Source organism: Schistocerca gregaria, chromosome 10 (genome assembly GCF_023897955.1).
Source record: "Schistocerca gregaria isolate iqSchGreg1 chromosome 10, iqSchGreg1.2, whole genome shotgun sequence".
In the NCBI taxonomy this organism is placed as follows: domain Eukaryota; kingdom Metazoa; phylum Arthropoda; class Insecta; order Orthoptera; family Acrididae; genus Schistocerca; species Schistocerca gregaria.
In genome coordinates, this window is record NC_064929.1 from 191,871,563 (window position 1) to 191,885,052 (window position 13,490).

Consider the following 13,490-nt stretch of genomic DNA (forward strand, 5'->3'; position numbering starts at 1 on the left):
GAGATTATGGTTTTAATGCTTCATGTATTCTACATTGTCTGCCCCCACTTCATTACAATGCACAGAATGTACATAATGTACATACAACCATGTGAAAGTGTCAGAAAAGGCCTTTTTTGTGATCTTTTTCAATTTGCCCATCAAATTGGCTGAATGTTGGGTATGTCATCAGAGCGTTGATCATTGGTGTGAATTTCTGTACTATATTGTTTTGTGCCTGGTTGATGCTGATAACTATGTTATGTCACCTGTGATAATTTTTTCCAGAAAATTCACTGTCTAGTCATAGTAATGTGACCACTTTTCAAATGCCTGAATAACCACATTTCGCAGTGCAGACCATTGCGAGACAAGCAGGAAGAGAGTCAGTGGGGTTCTGAAGGCACCGACAGTAATACAGAGCTGTGCTGACTCCAATGCGGTGGCCAGCCGTGATAGGTTTCCCAGTTGAGGATCTGTGGTGCAAACAGTCCACTCTAGGCAGTCCCACAGTTTCTTGACTGGGTCAAAATCTGCAGAGTTTCGTGGCCAGAGGAGTACAGTAAACTCCTCTTGATGCTCTTCAATCCACGCACATACACTGCGAGCTGTTTGACATGTTGCATTGTCCTGCTGATAGTTGCCATTGTGCTGACAAAAAAATGAACTGCATGTAGGGATGGATGTGGTCACCAGTGATAGATGCATGCTTTTGTTGATCCATTGTGCCTTTCAGGATGACAAGATCATGTAGGAAATGCCACAAGTAGTAGACATGCGACTTTACTGTGTCAACAATGTTCTGTCACAAATCACAAAAGAGAAATGTCTGCACTAATTTGTCCCATGTACCTTGACTGATGGACCCACCAGGGTAGCCGAGAGCGCTAATGCGCTGCTTCCTGGACTCGGGTAGGCGTTCTGGCCCCGGATCGAATCCGCCTGGTGGATTAATCACGAGGGCCGGTATGCCGGCCAGCCTGGATGTGGTTTTTAGGTGGTTTTCCATGTCCCGCTAGGCTGGTCCCGAAGTTCTGCCTCAGTTACATGACTCACAGACATTTGAAAAACGTTCACACTATTTCATGACTTACACTAGACACAGACAGCTGGGCTACAGTACGTCCATCCTGGGGTGTTTGGGGTGGCGGCAGGAAGGGCATAAGGCCACCCTCTGCAATGAACACTGCCAAATCTGTCATAACAGAGCCAACCTCACGTTGGAGTGGGACAAAGGGGCCCAAGAAAGAAAGAAAGAAAGAAAGAAAGAAAGAAAGTACCTTGATTGCTGAACAAAAACAGTGGTATGTAGACACCTGCCATGATCTGATTGAAATACAAAATGCGGACAATTACCTGGTCCAGTCACATTACTCTAACCATTGCCCAAGTTTGACATTACTGTGCATTAACCACCCATCAATGGCAGGTACCAGCAGTACCAGTGGAGGCTACACAAAGCATATCAGCAGACATGGAAAATGTGCAAACAGAATGATTTATTTGACATCAAAAGACAATAATTGATTTTTGGGCCTAGGGTGGGACCATTTTGGCAATGGCTAACAAGGGAACCTCCCCATCACACCCCCCTCAGATTTAGTTATAGGTTGGCACAGTGGATAGACCTTGAAAAACTTAACACAGATCGATCGAGAAAACAGGAAGAAGTTGTGTGGAACTATGAAAAAATAAGCAAAATATACAAACTGAGTAGTTCATGCAAAACATAGGCAACATCAAGGATAGTGTAAGCTCAGGAGTGCCGTGGTCCCGTGGTTACGTGAGCAGCTGAGGAAGGAGAGGCCCTTGGCTCAAGTCTTCCCTCGAATGAAAAGTTTACTTACTTTATTTTCACAAAGTTATGATCTGTCCGTTTGTTCACTGACGTCTCTGTTCACTGTAATAAGTTTAATGTCTGTGTTTTGCGACCGCACTGCAAAACCGTGTGGTTAGTAGACGAAAGGACGTGCCTCTCCAATGGGAACTGAAAACATTTGATCGCAAGGTCATAGGTCAACAGATTCCTCCACAGGAAAACACGTCTGATATATTCTATACGAGACTGGTGACGGCTTGCGCGTCACATGACAGGAATATGTTGTCAACCCATCTAACTTGTACACTTGGCGAATGGGAAAAAAGATTCTTCTACCTTTGCCCGATTTAGGTTTTCTTGTGGATGTGATAATCACTTCCAAAAAATGATGAAAACATAATGAGTTTGTCACATAAACCGCAACAAATGAATGCAACAGTTTCACAGTCACAGTTTTCCCTGAGCTCTGTCAAAACATATGTTTTTAATGTTTTCAAATTTTTCCTTGTGTAGTCTGTCAAACCCTGTGTATGTCCAAGCAAATCTGAACATGTCCTGGAATTTTGGAGAGCAAAGTTGATTATGTGTGAGTACCTGAACTTTGATCATTGTCTGAAAATAAAAAATTAAATTTTTCACTCGAGGGAAGACTTGAACCAAGGACCTCTCGTTCTGTGCTCACACTAACCACGGGACCACGGCACTCCTCAGCTCACACTCTCCTTGATGCTGCCTATGTCGCGCATGGACTACTCAGTTTGTGTATTTTGCTTATTTTTTTCATAGTTCCACACAACTTCTTCCTGTTTTCTCGATTGATCTGTGTTCAGTTTTTCAAGGCCTATCCACTGTGCCAACTTATAACTAAATCTGAGGCGGGGTGTGATGGGGAGGTTCCCTTGTAAGTTTGTAAACTGTTCATGTATCACTGTGGTTAAAGTATACTGTGTGTGGAAAAATGACCACCATCCAAAACTGGCACTGAGAGAACCGGTGCACAATGGGCCTTACACGACATGCATGAACGATGGCTGTGGAAATGTGTACAGGTGATCAGGTATGTAAATATTGATCAGCTGACTGCCCAGATGAACTGAAGGGCTACCAACACTGTCCGTTCGCAGAACATTCAGCAAACATAGCTGCATATAGGCCTTCACAGCAGGTGCCCGGTTCATGCACCTATGATGACTGCTGTTCGTTGGCGATGAAAGCTGGAATTGCACATCAGTGATGCAACTGGACGTCCACTGAATGGTGACAGGTGACTATTTCAGATGAACAATGTTTTATGCTCCATCAGACAGGTGGCTGCTGACATGTAAAGAGTGAAACGTCTGAAATCAAATACCCTGTAACAATTGTTGGAAGGATCCAGGCTGGAGGATGGAGTGCATCGTGTCCCCTGATATGGCCCCACTGGTAGTGCTGCTACGTGCTATTGATGAGTGATTAATGCACAACAATGTCAAACTTAGGTGGTGGTTAGAGTAATGTGACTTGACCAGGTTACTGTCTGCATTTTGTATTTCAATCAGGTCATAGCAGGTGTCTACGTATCACTGTTTTTGTTCAGCAGTCAAGGTACAAGGGGCGTTTGAAAAGTATGTGCAAAAATAAAAACTACTTACATGTTCGAGGTAAACCTTTTTTATTTTTCCACAGTCTCCTTTTAGACTTATGCACTTCGTCCAGCACTGTTCTAATTTGGTAATCCCGTCCAAATAATAGGAATTGTCCAAGTCTGCAAAATAGCTATTAGTTGCTGCAATCACCACCTCGTTTGAATAAAATCTTTGTCCGCCAGCCATTTCTTTAAATTGGGGAACAAATAGTAGTCCGAGTCTGGAGAATAGGGGGGGGGGATGTGAAATGAGTTGGAATCCTATTTCCATTAATTTTGTGACAACGACTACTGAGGTGTGTGCTGGTGCATTGTTGTGATAGAAAAGGACTTTTTTGCGGTCCAATCGCCGGCATTTTCTTTCAGCTCTGTTTTCAAATCAGCCAGTAACAATGAATAATATGCACCTGTAATAGTTTTACACCTTTCCAGATAGTCAATGAGGATTATCCCTTGCGAATCCCAAAAGACAGCTGCCATAACCTTTCCGGCCGAAGGAATGGTCTTTGCCTGTTTTGGTGCAGATTCTCTCTTGGTAACCCAATGTTTAGATTGTTCTTTGGTCTCAGGTGTATAGTAATGTATCCATGTTTCATGCACAGTGACAAAACAATGTGTAAAGTCCTTTGGATTCTTCCTGAAGAGCTGCAAACCATCCTTGCAACACTTCACAATTCCGTTTTTGCTCAAGCTTGAGCAATCATGGAACCCATCTTGTGGATAGCTTTCTCATCTCCAAATGTTTATGCAAAATATTATGTACACATTCATTTGAGATGCCCTCAGCACTAGCAATCTCATGCACCTTAACTCTTCTGTCATCCATCACCATATCATGGATTTTATCAATGATTTCTGGAGTCTTAACTTCCACAGGACATCCAGAACGTTCAGAATAACTTGCGCCCATAAGGCCACTCTGGAAATTTTGAAACCACTTATAAACTGTTCTAATCAAAGGTGCAGAGTCACTGTAATGTTTATCAAGTTTCTCTTTAGTATCTTGAGGTATTTTGTCTTTCATAAAGTAATGTTTAATCACCACACAAAATTATTTTTCGTCCATTTTTTGACAGTCACTCAGCTTCTTTGATTCACTTGAGTGCCAAACACAAAGAAATAGACCAATATGGCTGAAACTTGGTGTGTGTTCTTTCCAAAGATGCTACTGACTAAACATGGCCTTGATACGCGCTGGTGGTGCCATCTCTCAGACTTTGTACAGACTTTTCAAACGCCCCTTGTACATGGGACAAATTTGTGCAGACATTTCTCTTTTGTGATTTGTGACAGAACATTGATGACACAGTAAGGTTGCATGTCCACTACTTAACACTGCCTGATTGCAACTGACTGGTTGAATGCACTTACGTTGTCTGCAGTTGTTAGTTGAACCTGCCACCATAGTTACTGCACTAATTTTTGTATACAGCAAGAATAAAATCAATCCTAAAACTTTTTTAATGGACAGTGTATACCTGTTCTGCTGAAATTTCTGCACAGTGTTTTTTGTGTGCATGACCTCCAACTATCTGTCAATGTGAACAAATGGCCACTGCCAAACTGTGGCCTGGAGCAGAGTTGACCATCCACTGGCAGAAAATGCAGCTAAGCATAAGCTACTCCAATTCAATGGCTCATTCACAACCTGTGCCATTTGGATAATTCTCCACAGTACCAGCTTTTATGAACTACGTAACACAAATGGGAATTATTCTTGCAGCACATCCTTTACTCCCACAATACTCCTTCCTCAGTCTCTGCTAACTCACTGCAATGTGTTGATAGGAAAGGAGAGGAAGTTCGTCTGAGGGAGGATGACTAAAAAGTATTGTGTATAAAAGTGAAATATTTAATATTTTGAGATTTACTCCAATTTTGTACAGAAGGAACCTAGATGTATTGGTAAAGGAAAATGTAATTTAGTTGGAAAATATTAAAGGAATGAAGATTGTCTGAGGTTGGGTGGTAGAAATAGTAGCTGTCTAAAAGACAAAGGTGTCATGAGATAAAAGTTGTAGGAAGTTTCAGATTCCTAAGTACTCAGAATGTAATTCCACCAATATCATTATTAAGACAAAACTGGAAATTTATTGAACTTTACGGAGGTGTTTATTAGGGAAAAACTATTGAAAGATTAAACCTTGTATTTTATTTCAAACTCATTTTTATCATTCTCAATATCAGTATAAGGTGTGACCCTTACCCTTTTAACTGTTAAGCCCCTTTTATACAATAATTTTTTTGATCTCAGTTGATTACTCAAGACAAATGCGTCAACTGCAATACCTCTGGCATTTTATTCCCTTACTGAGTCTCATCTGTGGAGAGTGGTCATTTTCTTTCACACATCGGCACCAAAATTGCCGGTGTAGAAAAAGCTGTCTGCTGTGGAGTTTGGCATGTGAATGGAGAAAGTGAGGTTATGAAGGATTATGCTTTTTACAGAAAAATCAACCGTAGTAACAAAATATGGAAAAGAGCTGTGACAATAGAGGTTATTAATGACCAAAGAAGAATTGCTAGTGGAAGTTCATGTCACAGGTCATGTAGTAAATTCTTCACATTCCTGAGAACTGAAGAGTGGGAAAAGTGTCATCCAAACATTTCAGACCACGTACATTTATTTGCTTGAGAAAATACATGCTTGCCAACACATCAGACAATATGTAAAATGCAGTAAATAACACATTTTTGCTTTATCCTTTGTATCACATATTCTTGCTAAGTGCCAAACAACAACAAAATTATTTTTCTTGTCCAATAATTTTGACTTTTTCGCTGTTGAATTACTTTTCATTAAACATGTTTATCTATTTATTTTCTTTTTTATATATAGTGTAGTTTTTTCCTTGTAAAATGTAAATAGTTTTTGCTTTCAGTTGTTTCATCTCTCTAAGAACATTAGTAGGAAAAAAAAACCAGGACATTGTGTAACTTTTCAGTGTGCCAAAAAACAACACAATAAAGCTTGAAAAGACACAAAATCGCAAAATCTATTTCTGTAATAGGACTGAACTTTACCAGAATAGGTTATAACTCCCAGTGTTAGCAGACGCTTCCTAAATCCCCTGTCTCTGCACAAGTGCAGGGTGCAGCATATTCAGAAATGTAGAACTCCACATTCAGCACAGACACACTTGCATCATGGTTGGTTGCTGATTTGGAAGCAAGTACAAAAGGTGCAAACCCTTCAAGTAGTTGATTTTGACCAATAAGTCACTCATGTAAAACCACCTTTATGAACAAGTTAACTCGTCATGCTCCATCGTCCCACAGGTGATGAGGACTTGTTTAAGCATGACCCCTGGGTTTTCTTGAAGCACTGTTGACATGTTTATGTATTCTGTACCACTAACTTCACATGGCTGTGGACAAGTTACTTCATACCATGGCAAATAAAAAAGTTTTGATTATTTATCATATAACATATGTGCCTCTTTGTGTGCTATAATTTGCAAAATACCTTGTTTTGATATCTTGAACTGTTTATGAAATAATACAGTTGTTACGACCACATGATTCCCAATTCACAGAGACAGAAATGGGTGCATTGACTGTCCATCAAATATAAAAACCAATAATTTGAAAGATAAATGACATATTGTTCTACTCTCAATTTTAAATAATATTTCATTTGATGCAGTAGAGTAACTATGATGTATGAGTATAATGAAAAAAAATTCAGTCCTTTTTTGAGTGAAACTATCAGACTAAAAGATGGGCAAAAATCAAATGTTTTCAGCAAATAATTTTCTTAAAATTGAATGGTAAGTATTTCATAGCAGCCAGCAAGTCCTTATGGACAGAACTGGGCACACTGTATGCAATTGTCCATCACGTATAAAAATCAATACTTTGAGAATGAACTGAGATATCATTTTGCTCTCAGTTTTAAGTAAAATTTTGATATCTTATTTGTGTTTTATACATTGAAGTGTATGAGATAAAATCAACCATACACAAAGTTAATGCACTGTACTTGTACATCTGCAAACTCTTTAAAGTAGTGTACATGTTTTACTTAACTTGCTGCAGTGCAGTAACTATGTGGAATAATGAAAAGAAATTTAGTCCTATTGAGCAAAGATATTGGATTGTAAGATGTACAAAACTCAAATTTTTTCAGTGAATAGTTTTCTTAAAATCAGATGATAAGTATTTCATCATGGCCAGAACATCACCACTCATCACAGGTATCAGTATTTAGTTAGCAGCCCCACCACAACAGAGGTGCACTCAGCTTGGAATGCAGAGAGCACACCTGTAGCATTGAAAGGCTTGTGAGCAGAAATGTACTCCCTAATTGTTTGTGGAACGGAAGCAAACAACCTTGAAATGTCCTATTCAGGAATTGTTTGCCATTCATGAAACATATGCTGGATCAACACTCCATGAAGATTGGTGGCTGGAGGCTGCTAAGAACATACACTGTCAGGAAAAAAATAGTACTCCCTTTCAGAGGTTTCCAATTCACTCAAAATTTATTATTGCACCTCCCTTCTATACCCTACCAGGGCTGGTGAAAATACTAAACATGAACAACAGTAATGCAATGTGGTGGCCACTCTAGCTGATAGAGAGAGATGCAGCTCTAATAATCTACACGACAGCTGATGGTGTCAACATGTATGAAGTTACAGTGACATCTGACAATGTCTTGTGGGTGCTTCCTTGCCTGTCAGGCAGATTTTTTACAAGCTTGAGTCCCATGTCCAGTAGTCTGTAAAAATGTACTTTCCCTTGTTATTTTCATTCATGGTGGATCACGTTATTGGAGTAATATCAATAAAATCTCAATGTTTCCTTAAATTGATGGGAAACAAATTTTTGTGCAATATGCCAGGTGTAGAAGTATGAAACCAGAATTCCCCTATAGATGTTGCTAGCTGTCAGTGTAGGACCCATGAGACCACATCTGCAGTGCCATTTGCTTCCTCTAATGGCTGATGATGAATGTCAACACACAGTAACCCAAGTTCCGTGCACTGGTACCTGTTTCAAAACTGTAAACATGTCGAGTTTTGTGCCTACAAACAATGATCTGCGGACATCATTGATTTTCTGTTATCATTTGAAGGAAACTGATGCAGAATTGCATCAAATGCTTGTCGAAGCTTTCAGTGAACATGCTTTGGGGGAAAGCACAATGTTTCAAGTGGTTCAAGTGGTTCAAAAAATTCAAAAGAGGCGATTTTGATGCAAGAATTGATGAGCATGGGAAACAACAGAAAAAGTTCAAAGACAATGAATTGCAGGCTTTGTTGGATGGAGGTGATACTCTAACTCAACAGGAACTCGTGGAACAATTGAATGTGATGCAGAAAGCTGTTTCTCTTCACCAGAGAGGTGGGAGAAATATATAAATAGCAATGGAGAATATTTTGAATAAAATATCATTTATCCATTTCAAACAACAGGTGTGTAATTACTGCAACAAAATTCTGGTTTCATACTTGTACAGCTGGTAAAATTGGAGGCTCTTTTATATGTCCTTTACTCTAACACAAAGCTGTCATTAGCCAAAAATTGTTGTGAACATCATGGTGCTTTACTAGGCATTGTCCTGTTGCCTTCCTCCAGATTTTGAAATTCCAGTTATAGGCGGATATGACAGTTTAACGAGAACTTTGAACCCTGGTTCACCTTGGCATTTTTCACATCAACAAACATTTCAGAGGTGAAAGAAGTGATAAGAGACTCTAAAACCCTAGTACTGACCAGCAACCAAAGCTGAGACTTCTGAACTCATATTGTGGCACTAGCCACTGAGTCATACGGTTACTCTTACAATGCTAAAACTCCATGTTTTCTGGTACACACACAGGAGAAAGGAGTTGGGGATACCTCCTAATATCAAGCGAAGGCTCCTTTTACCTGGCATAGTGCAGCAACTCTATGTGGCATGGACTGAACAAGTTGTTGGAAGTCCCATGCTGAAATTCTGAGCCACGTTGCCCCTACAGTTGTCCATAATTGTGAAAGTGTAGCCAGCGCAGAATTTTGTGCACAAACTGACCTCTTGATTATGTCCCATAAATGGGATTCATGTCAGGTGATCTGGTTTGCGAAATCACTCACTTGAATTGTCCAGAATGTTCTTCAAACCAATCACTATGATTGTGGCCCAATGACATGGTGGATTGTCATCCATAAAAATTCCGTCATTGTTTGGGAACACTGAATTCCGCAAATGGCAGTAAAAGGTTTCCAAGTAGCTGAAGTATCAATGATTGGTTCAGTTGAACAAGAGAACCCAGTTCATTCCGTGTAAACACAGCCCACACCGTTATGGACCCAATACCAGCTTCACAGTACCTTGTTGACAGCTTGGATACAGGTCTTCACAGGGTCTGCTTCCATAAGAGGTACCACAGGAGATGTTGTGCTGTTAGCAGGCCACTCTCATTGGCCATTTGCTGCTGTAGCCCAATAATGTCTAATTTTGCCACATTGTCCTAAAGGATAATTTGTCATATGTCCCACACTGACTTCTGTGTATCTTCACACAATGTTGCTTGTTTGTCATATGATAACTCTACACAAATGTCAATACTCTCAGTCATTAAGTGATCATCATAGGCCATTGTGTTGTCTGTGTTGAGAAGTAATGCCTGAAATTTAGTATTCTAGGCACACTCCAGACACTGTGGAGATCTGATTTTTGAGTTTTCTAATGATATCCAAAATGGAATGTCCCCTACATCTAGCTCCAACTACCATTCCTCACAACAACCATTCCTCATTCTGAGCCTGTTAACTCCAGTCGTGTGACCATAACCACGTTGGAAACTATTTCATGAGTCACCTTAGTACAAATGACAGCTTCGCCAGTGCACTTCCCTTGTATACCTAGTGTAAATGATACTACAGTCATCTGTATATGTGTATATCATTATCCCTTGACTTTGATCACCTCAGTTTAAACAAGGAAGTGGCTACATGTATAAAACAATTGTTTTTAATTTCTGAGGATTATTTGTTTTCTGTTTTATATCTGTATCACCTGTACATCAACTCCAGGCTGAACCTCCAGCTCTTTTGAAGTATTTATCTCTTGTGTTGTGTAGGTTAAGCTGTTGTTGCTTGACATGTATGATGCAAATCAATATTTCATGTTCAGCACCTAACTTCATCACAACATAGATCAAATATTGTCCTATCATGAAATTAAACTGGTCTATTGCACATTAACAATTTTCAGGGTCGAGTTCTTCATCCAAAACAGTCAAGAATAATGAGTGTTAGAGAATTTGCTAGAGTGCAAGGCTTCCCTGATAGTTTTATTTTCTGTGGATCAATGGCAGATAAGTACCGCCAGGTAAGAAAGTTTGGAGTTAATGAACATTCCAATGTGTGTGTGTGTGTGTGTGTGTGTGTGTGTGTGTGTGTGTGTCTGGATGCATGGGTGTGTGCCCATGGTTTTGAAGCATATACTTTTGTATTTCAGGTTGGAAATGCTGTCCCACCACCACTGAGTGCTGCTGTCGGCCATGAAATAGCAAAATGCTTGGTAATTCACACAGCAAGACAGTGCAGCGAATAAACAAGAATATAATAAATTTCATTACTTTTTTGCTTTAGGTGTAACAGTGATAATGAAACACTATGACATTAAGGATGACACAAGATAGACCAGGCAAGGATTTGCAAAGGAATTGTCAATGCACTTTTCAGGTGTAAAATTGCAGCATTTATGTAAACCATTAAGAAAGGGAGATGATGTTACTCATTTATAGAAGGTGTGAATAGTAAGGTGTACTCTCCTTCCTGATTATTTCAAAGTTTTTGTTTTGTGTCTTTCAGAACTCTGGTAAAAGCTTTAATCTCAGAAATAAAGCTGTGTTCTGAACTTCTGATAAGAATTCAAACTCCATGTGGAAGTTATTTTATTATTTTATGCTATGTGCTAGTGGGGTATTTAGAATTTTTGTCATTGCACATGTCTGAAGAATCTTTGGTTGCTTAAAACAGTTTTCTCCTTGTGTTCAACACCTGGCAGTATCACAACATATATTAAATAAAATTGTGGTATTTTTGTCATCTCAAGTAATTTCTTTACAACTATATGTAAAATTATAGGAGAGTACTAATAGTTTTCTGACAGTGTCAGTTATGCCATTTTGATATCTCATATAATTTGATTAGCAATGTATGTAAAATTGTAGCATAGCACTAATAGTTTACTGACATTATCAGTTAAGTCTTTTTGATATCTCATGTAATTTGGTTAACACTATTTGTAAAATTATAGGACAGTGAGTAGTTTACTGACACTGTCAGTTAAGTCACTGCAGGACTTCTATTACTTGTATAGATATTTTCTACCAATACATTTCTATGTTGTTTTGTCTTTAATAAATGAAAACTAGACATAAATGAAGAACAGTTTCAGATTAGAATTAGACTTATTGCCCCTCACAGCAGTTTCATTACAATTACTTTTAAGGTAAACGTGTATATGAATCAGCTAATAAGAGATTTGTGGTAATGCATGAAGCTGAAACTTTTTGAAGTAAATCTGACTGTTCAAAGCTTTTTTCCATGTGCATCTTTCAACTACATATTCTCATTTTTAAAACAGTTATTTATGAAATGGTTACGTAGGAGCACAACCAGTTGGTAATATATGTATATGGTGTCTGTTCTTTTGGACATGCCTGAAGAAACAGACACCATGGTGGATCATTACAGCCATGAAAAATGAAATTTCAATGGTTAACAAACATCAGTTGTATTCGGGACATTGATAGAATCAATGGGGAGAGTTGAAAATGTGTGCAGGCCTAGGATTCAAACCTGGGATCTCCCGCTTACTAGGCAGGTGCTCTAACCCCTAAGCCACCAAGGACACAGATACTGGTGCGGCTGTGTGGATGTATCCCAAGCATTAAACCATAAACATATAATGACGGCGATCACAAGCCATGTATCATTTCTGTGCGGATGCACACCCATGCTCGAACTCACGCGGGAGTACACCTTGGCATGAGTATAGAGATCAATGGGCAGGGAGCACTACTTTTGTAGTGTGTGGAGTAAGTTGAGGATGTGTCTGCTCGGAGGGGGGGGGGGGGGGGGGGGGGCGGCAGCGGGGGTGGGTGCTTGGGATAAGTCAGCTGCACTGTGGCCTTGGTGGCTAAGGAGTTACAACAGCACTTGCCTAGTAAGCAGGAGATACTGTGTTTGAATCCCGGTTGGGCACACATTTTCAAATTTCCCCACTGAGTCTACCAACACCCCATACAAAGCTCATGTTGGTAATTCATTGAAATTTCAATTGGTAATACTTGCATAACGCTTACCTTCTTGTACAATGCCTGCTTTTGGCAGACAGGCATAATCCTTCCTATAAATCTGAGGCTCTCATTAAACTGCAAATGTTATTGCATTGGTGCATAACTTGTAGTGTTTCTCAACAAATTTAATAAACACAACACATACATACAACAGAGACTTTAGTCATCAAAAGTATATTTTCCTTTACTATTTACAGCAGTCTGCCATTGCTCGGGTAACTTTTTGATTCTGCAACCATAGAAATCATGTGGTTTGAGGCTAAGAACTCATCAAGCCATGTTCAGAGTGCATTTTCTTCCAGAAAGTAAGTTCCTTGAAGGTTGTTTGATAGACCACTATTTAAACTAAACTTCGATTACGTGTTAAATCAGTCAAATATAAAGGCCATACATTCAACTAAATACCTAGGAATTATGTTGTAGCTGACAATATGAATGTTTTTACAACACAACTTTTATTGACGTGAGTCTACATGGAAATGACTGAATAACAATGAAAAGTCACAATCACAAAGCCAGTAAGAATTTCCTACTAGAGGCAACAAAAGACAACTTGTAAGTTTCCCACAAAAGCCCGTTGTAACATACATACACTTAATTCCAAGTCCTATTCCAGTGTAAAAGACATAGTCTTCCGTGGAGACGTCCTTGAGGTCGGTATTGAGCGTGAACTGACATCCGGTGCTGGTGCTAGCTTTTAAATAGCGTTGGACAGCCAATCAGATGTTGGTGTAGTTATACTTCCTGCAGGCCTTCTTGACCTCCCTCT

At 39.4% G+C, this 13,490-nt stretch overlaps 1 protein-coding gene across 1 annotated transcript in view; it reads left to right on the forward strand.

The window, feature by feature from the left end:
• LOC126293235 (DNA (cytosine-5)-methyltransferase 1-like) overlaps nt 1-11,731 on the forward strand; it is a 161,671-nt gene extending 149,940 nt beyond the window's left edge. Inside the window, exons 22-23 of the mRNA XM_049986355.1 lie at nt 10,627-10,743; nt 10,873-11,731. Coding sequence (XP_049842312.1) covers nt 10,627-10,743; nt 10,873-10,968 — 213 coding nt within the window. The 3' untranslated portion in view covers nt 10,969-11,731. The remainder of the gene's footprint in view (nt 1-10,626; nt 10,744-10,872) is intronic.
• Nucleotides 11,732-13,490: the final 1,759 nt, after the last annotated feature.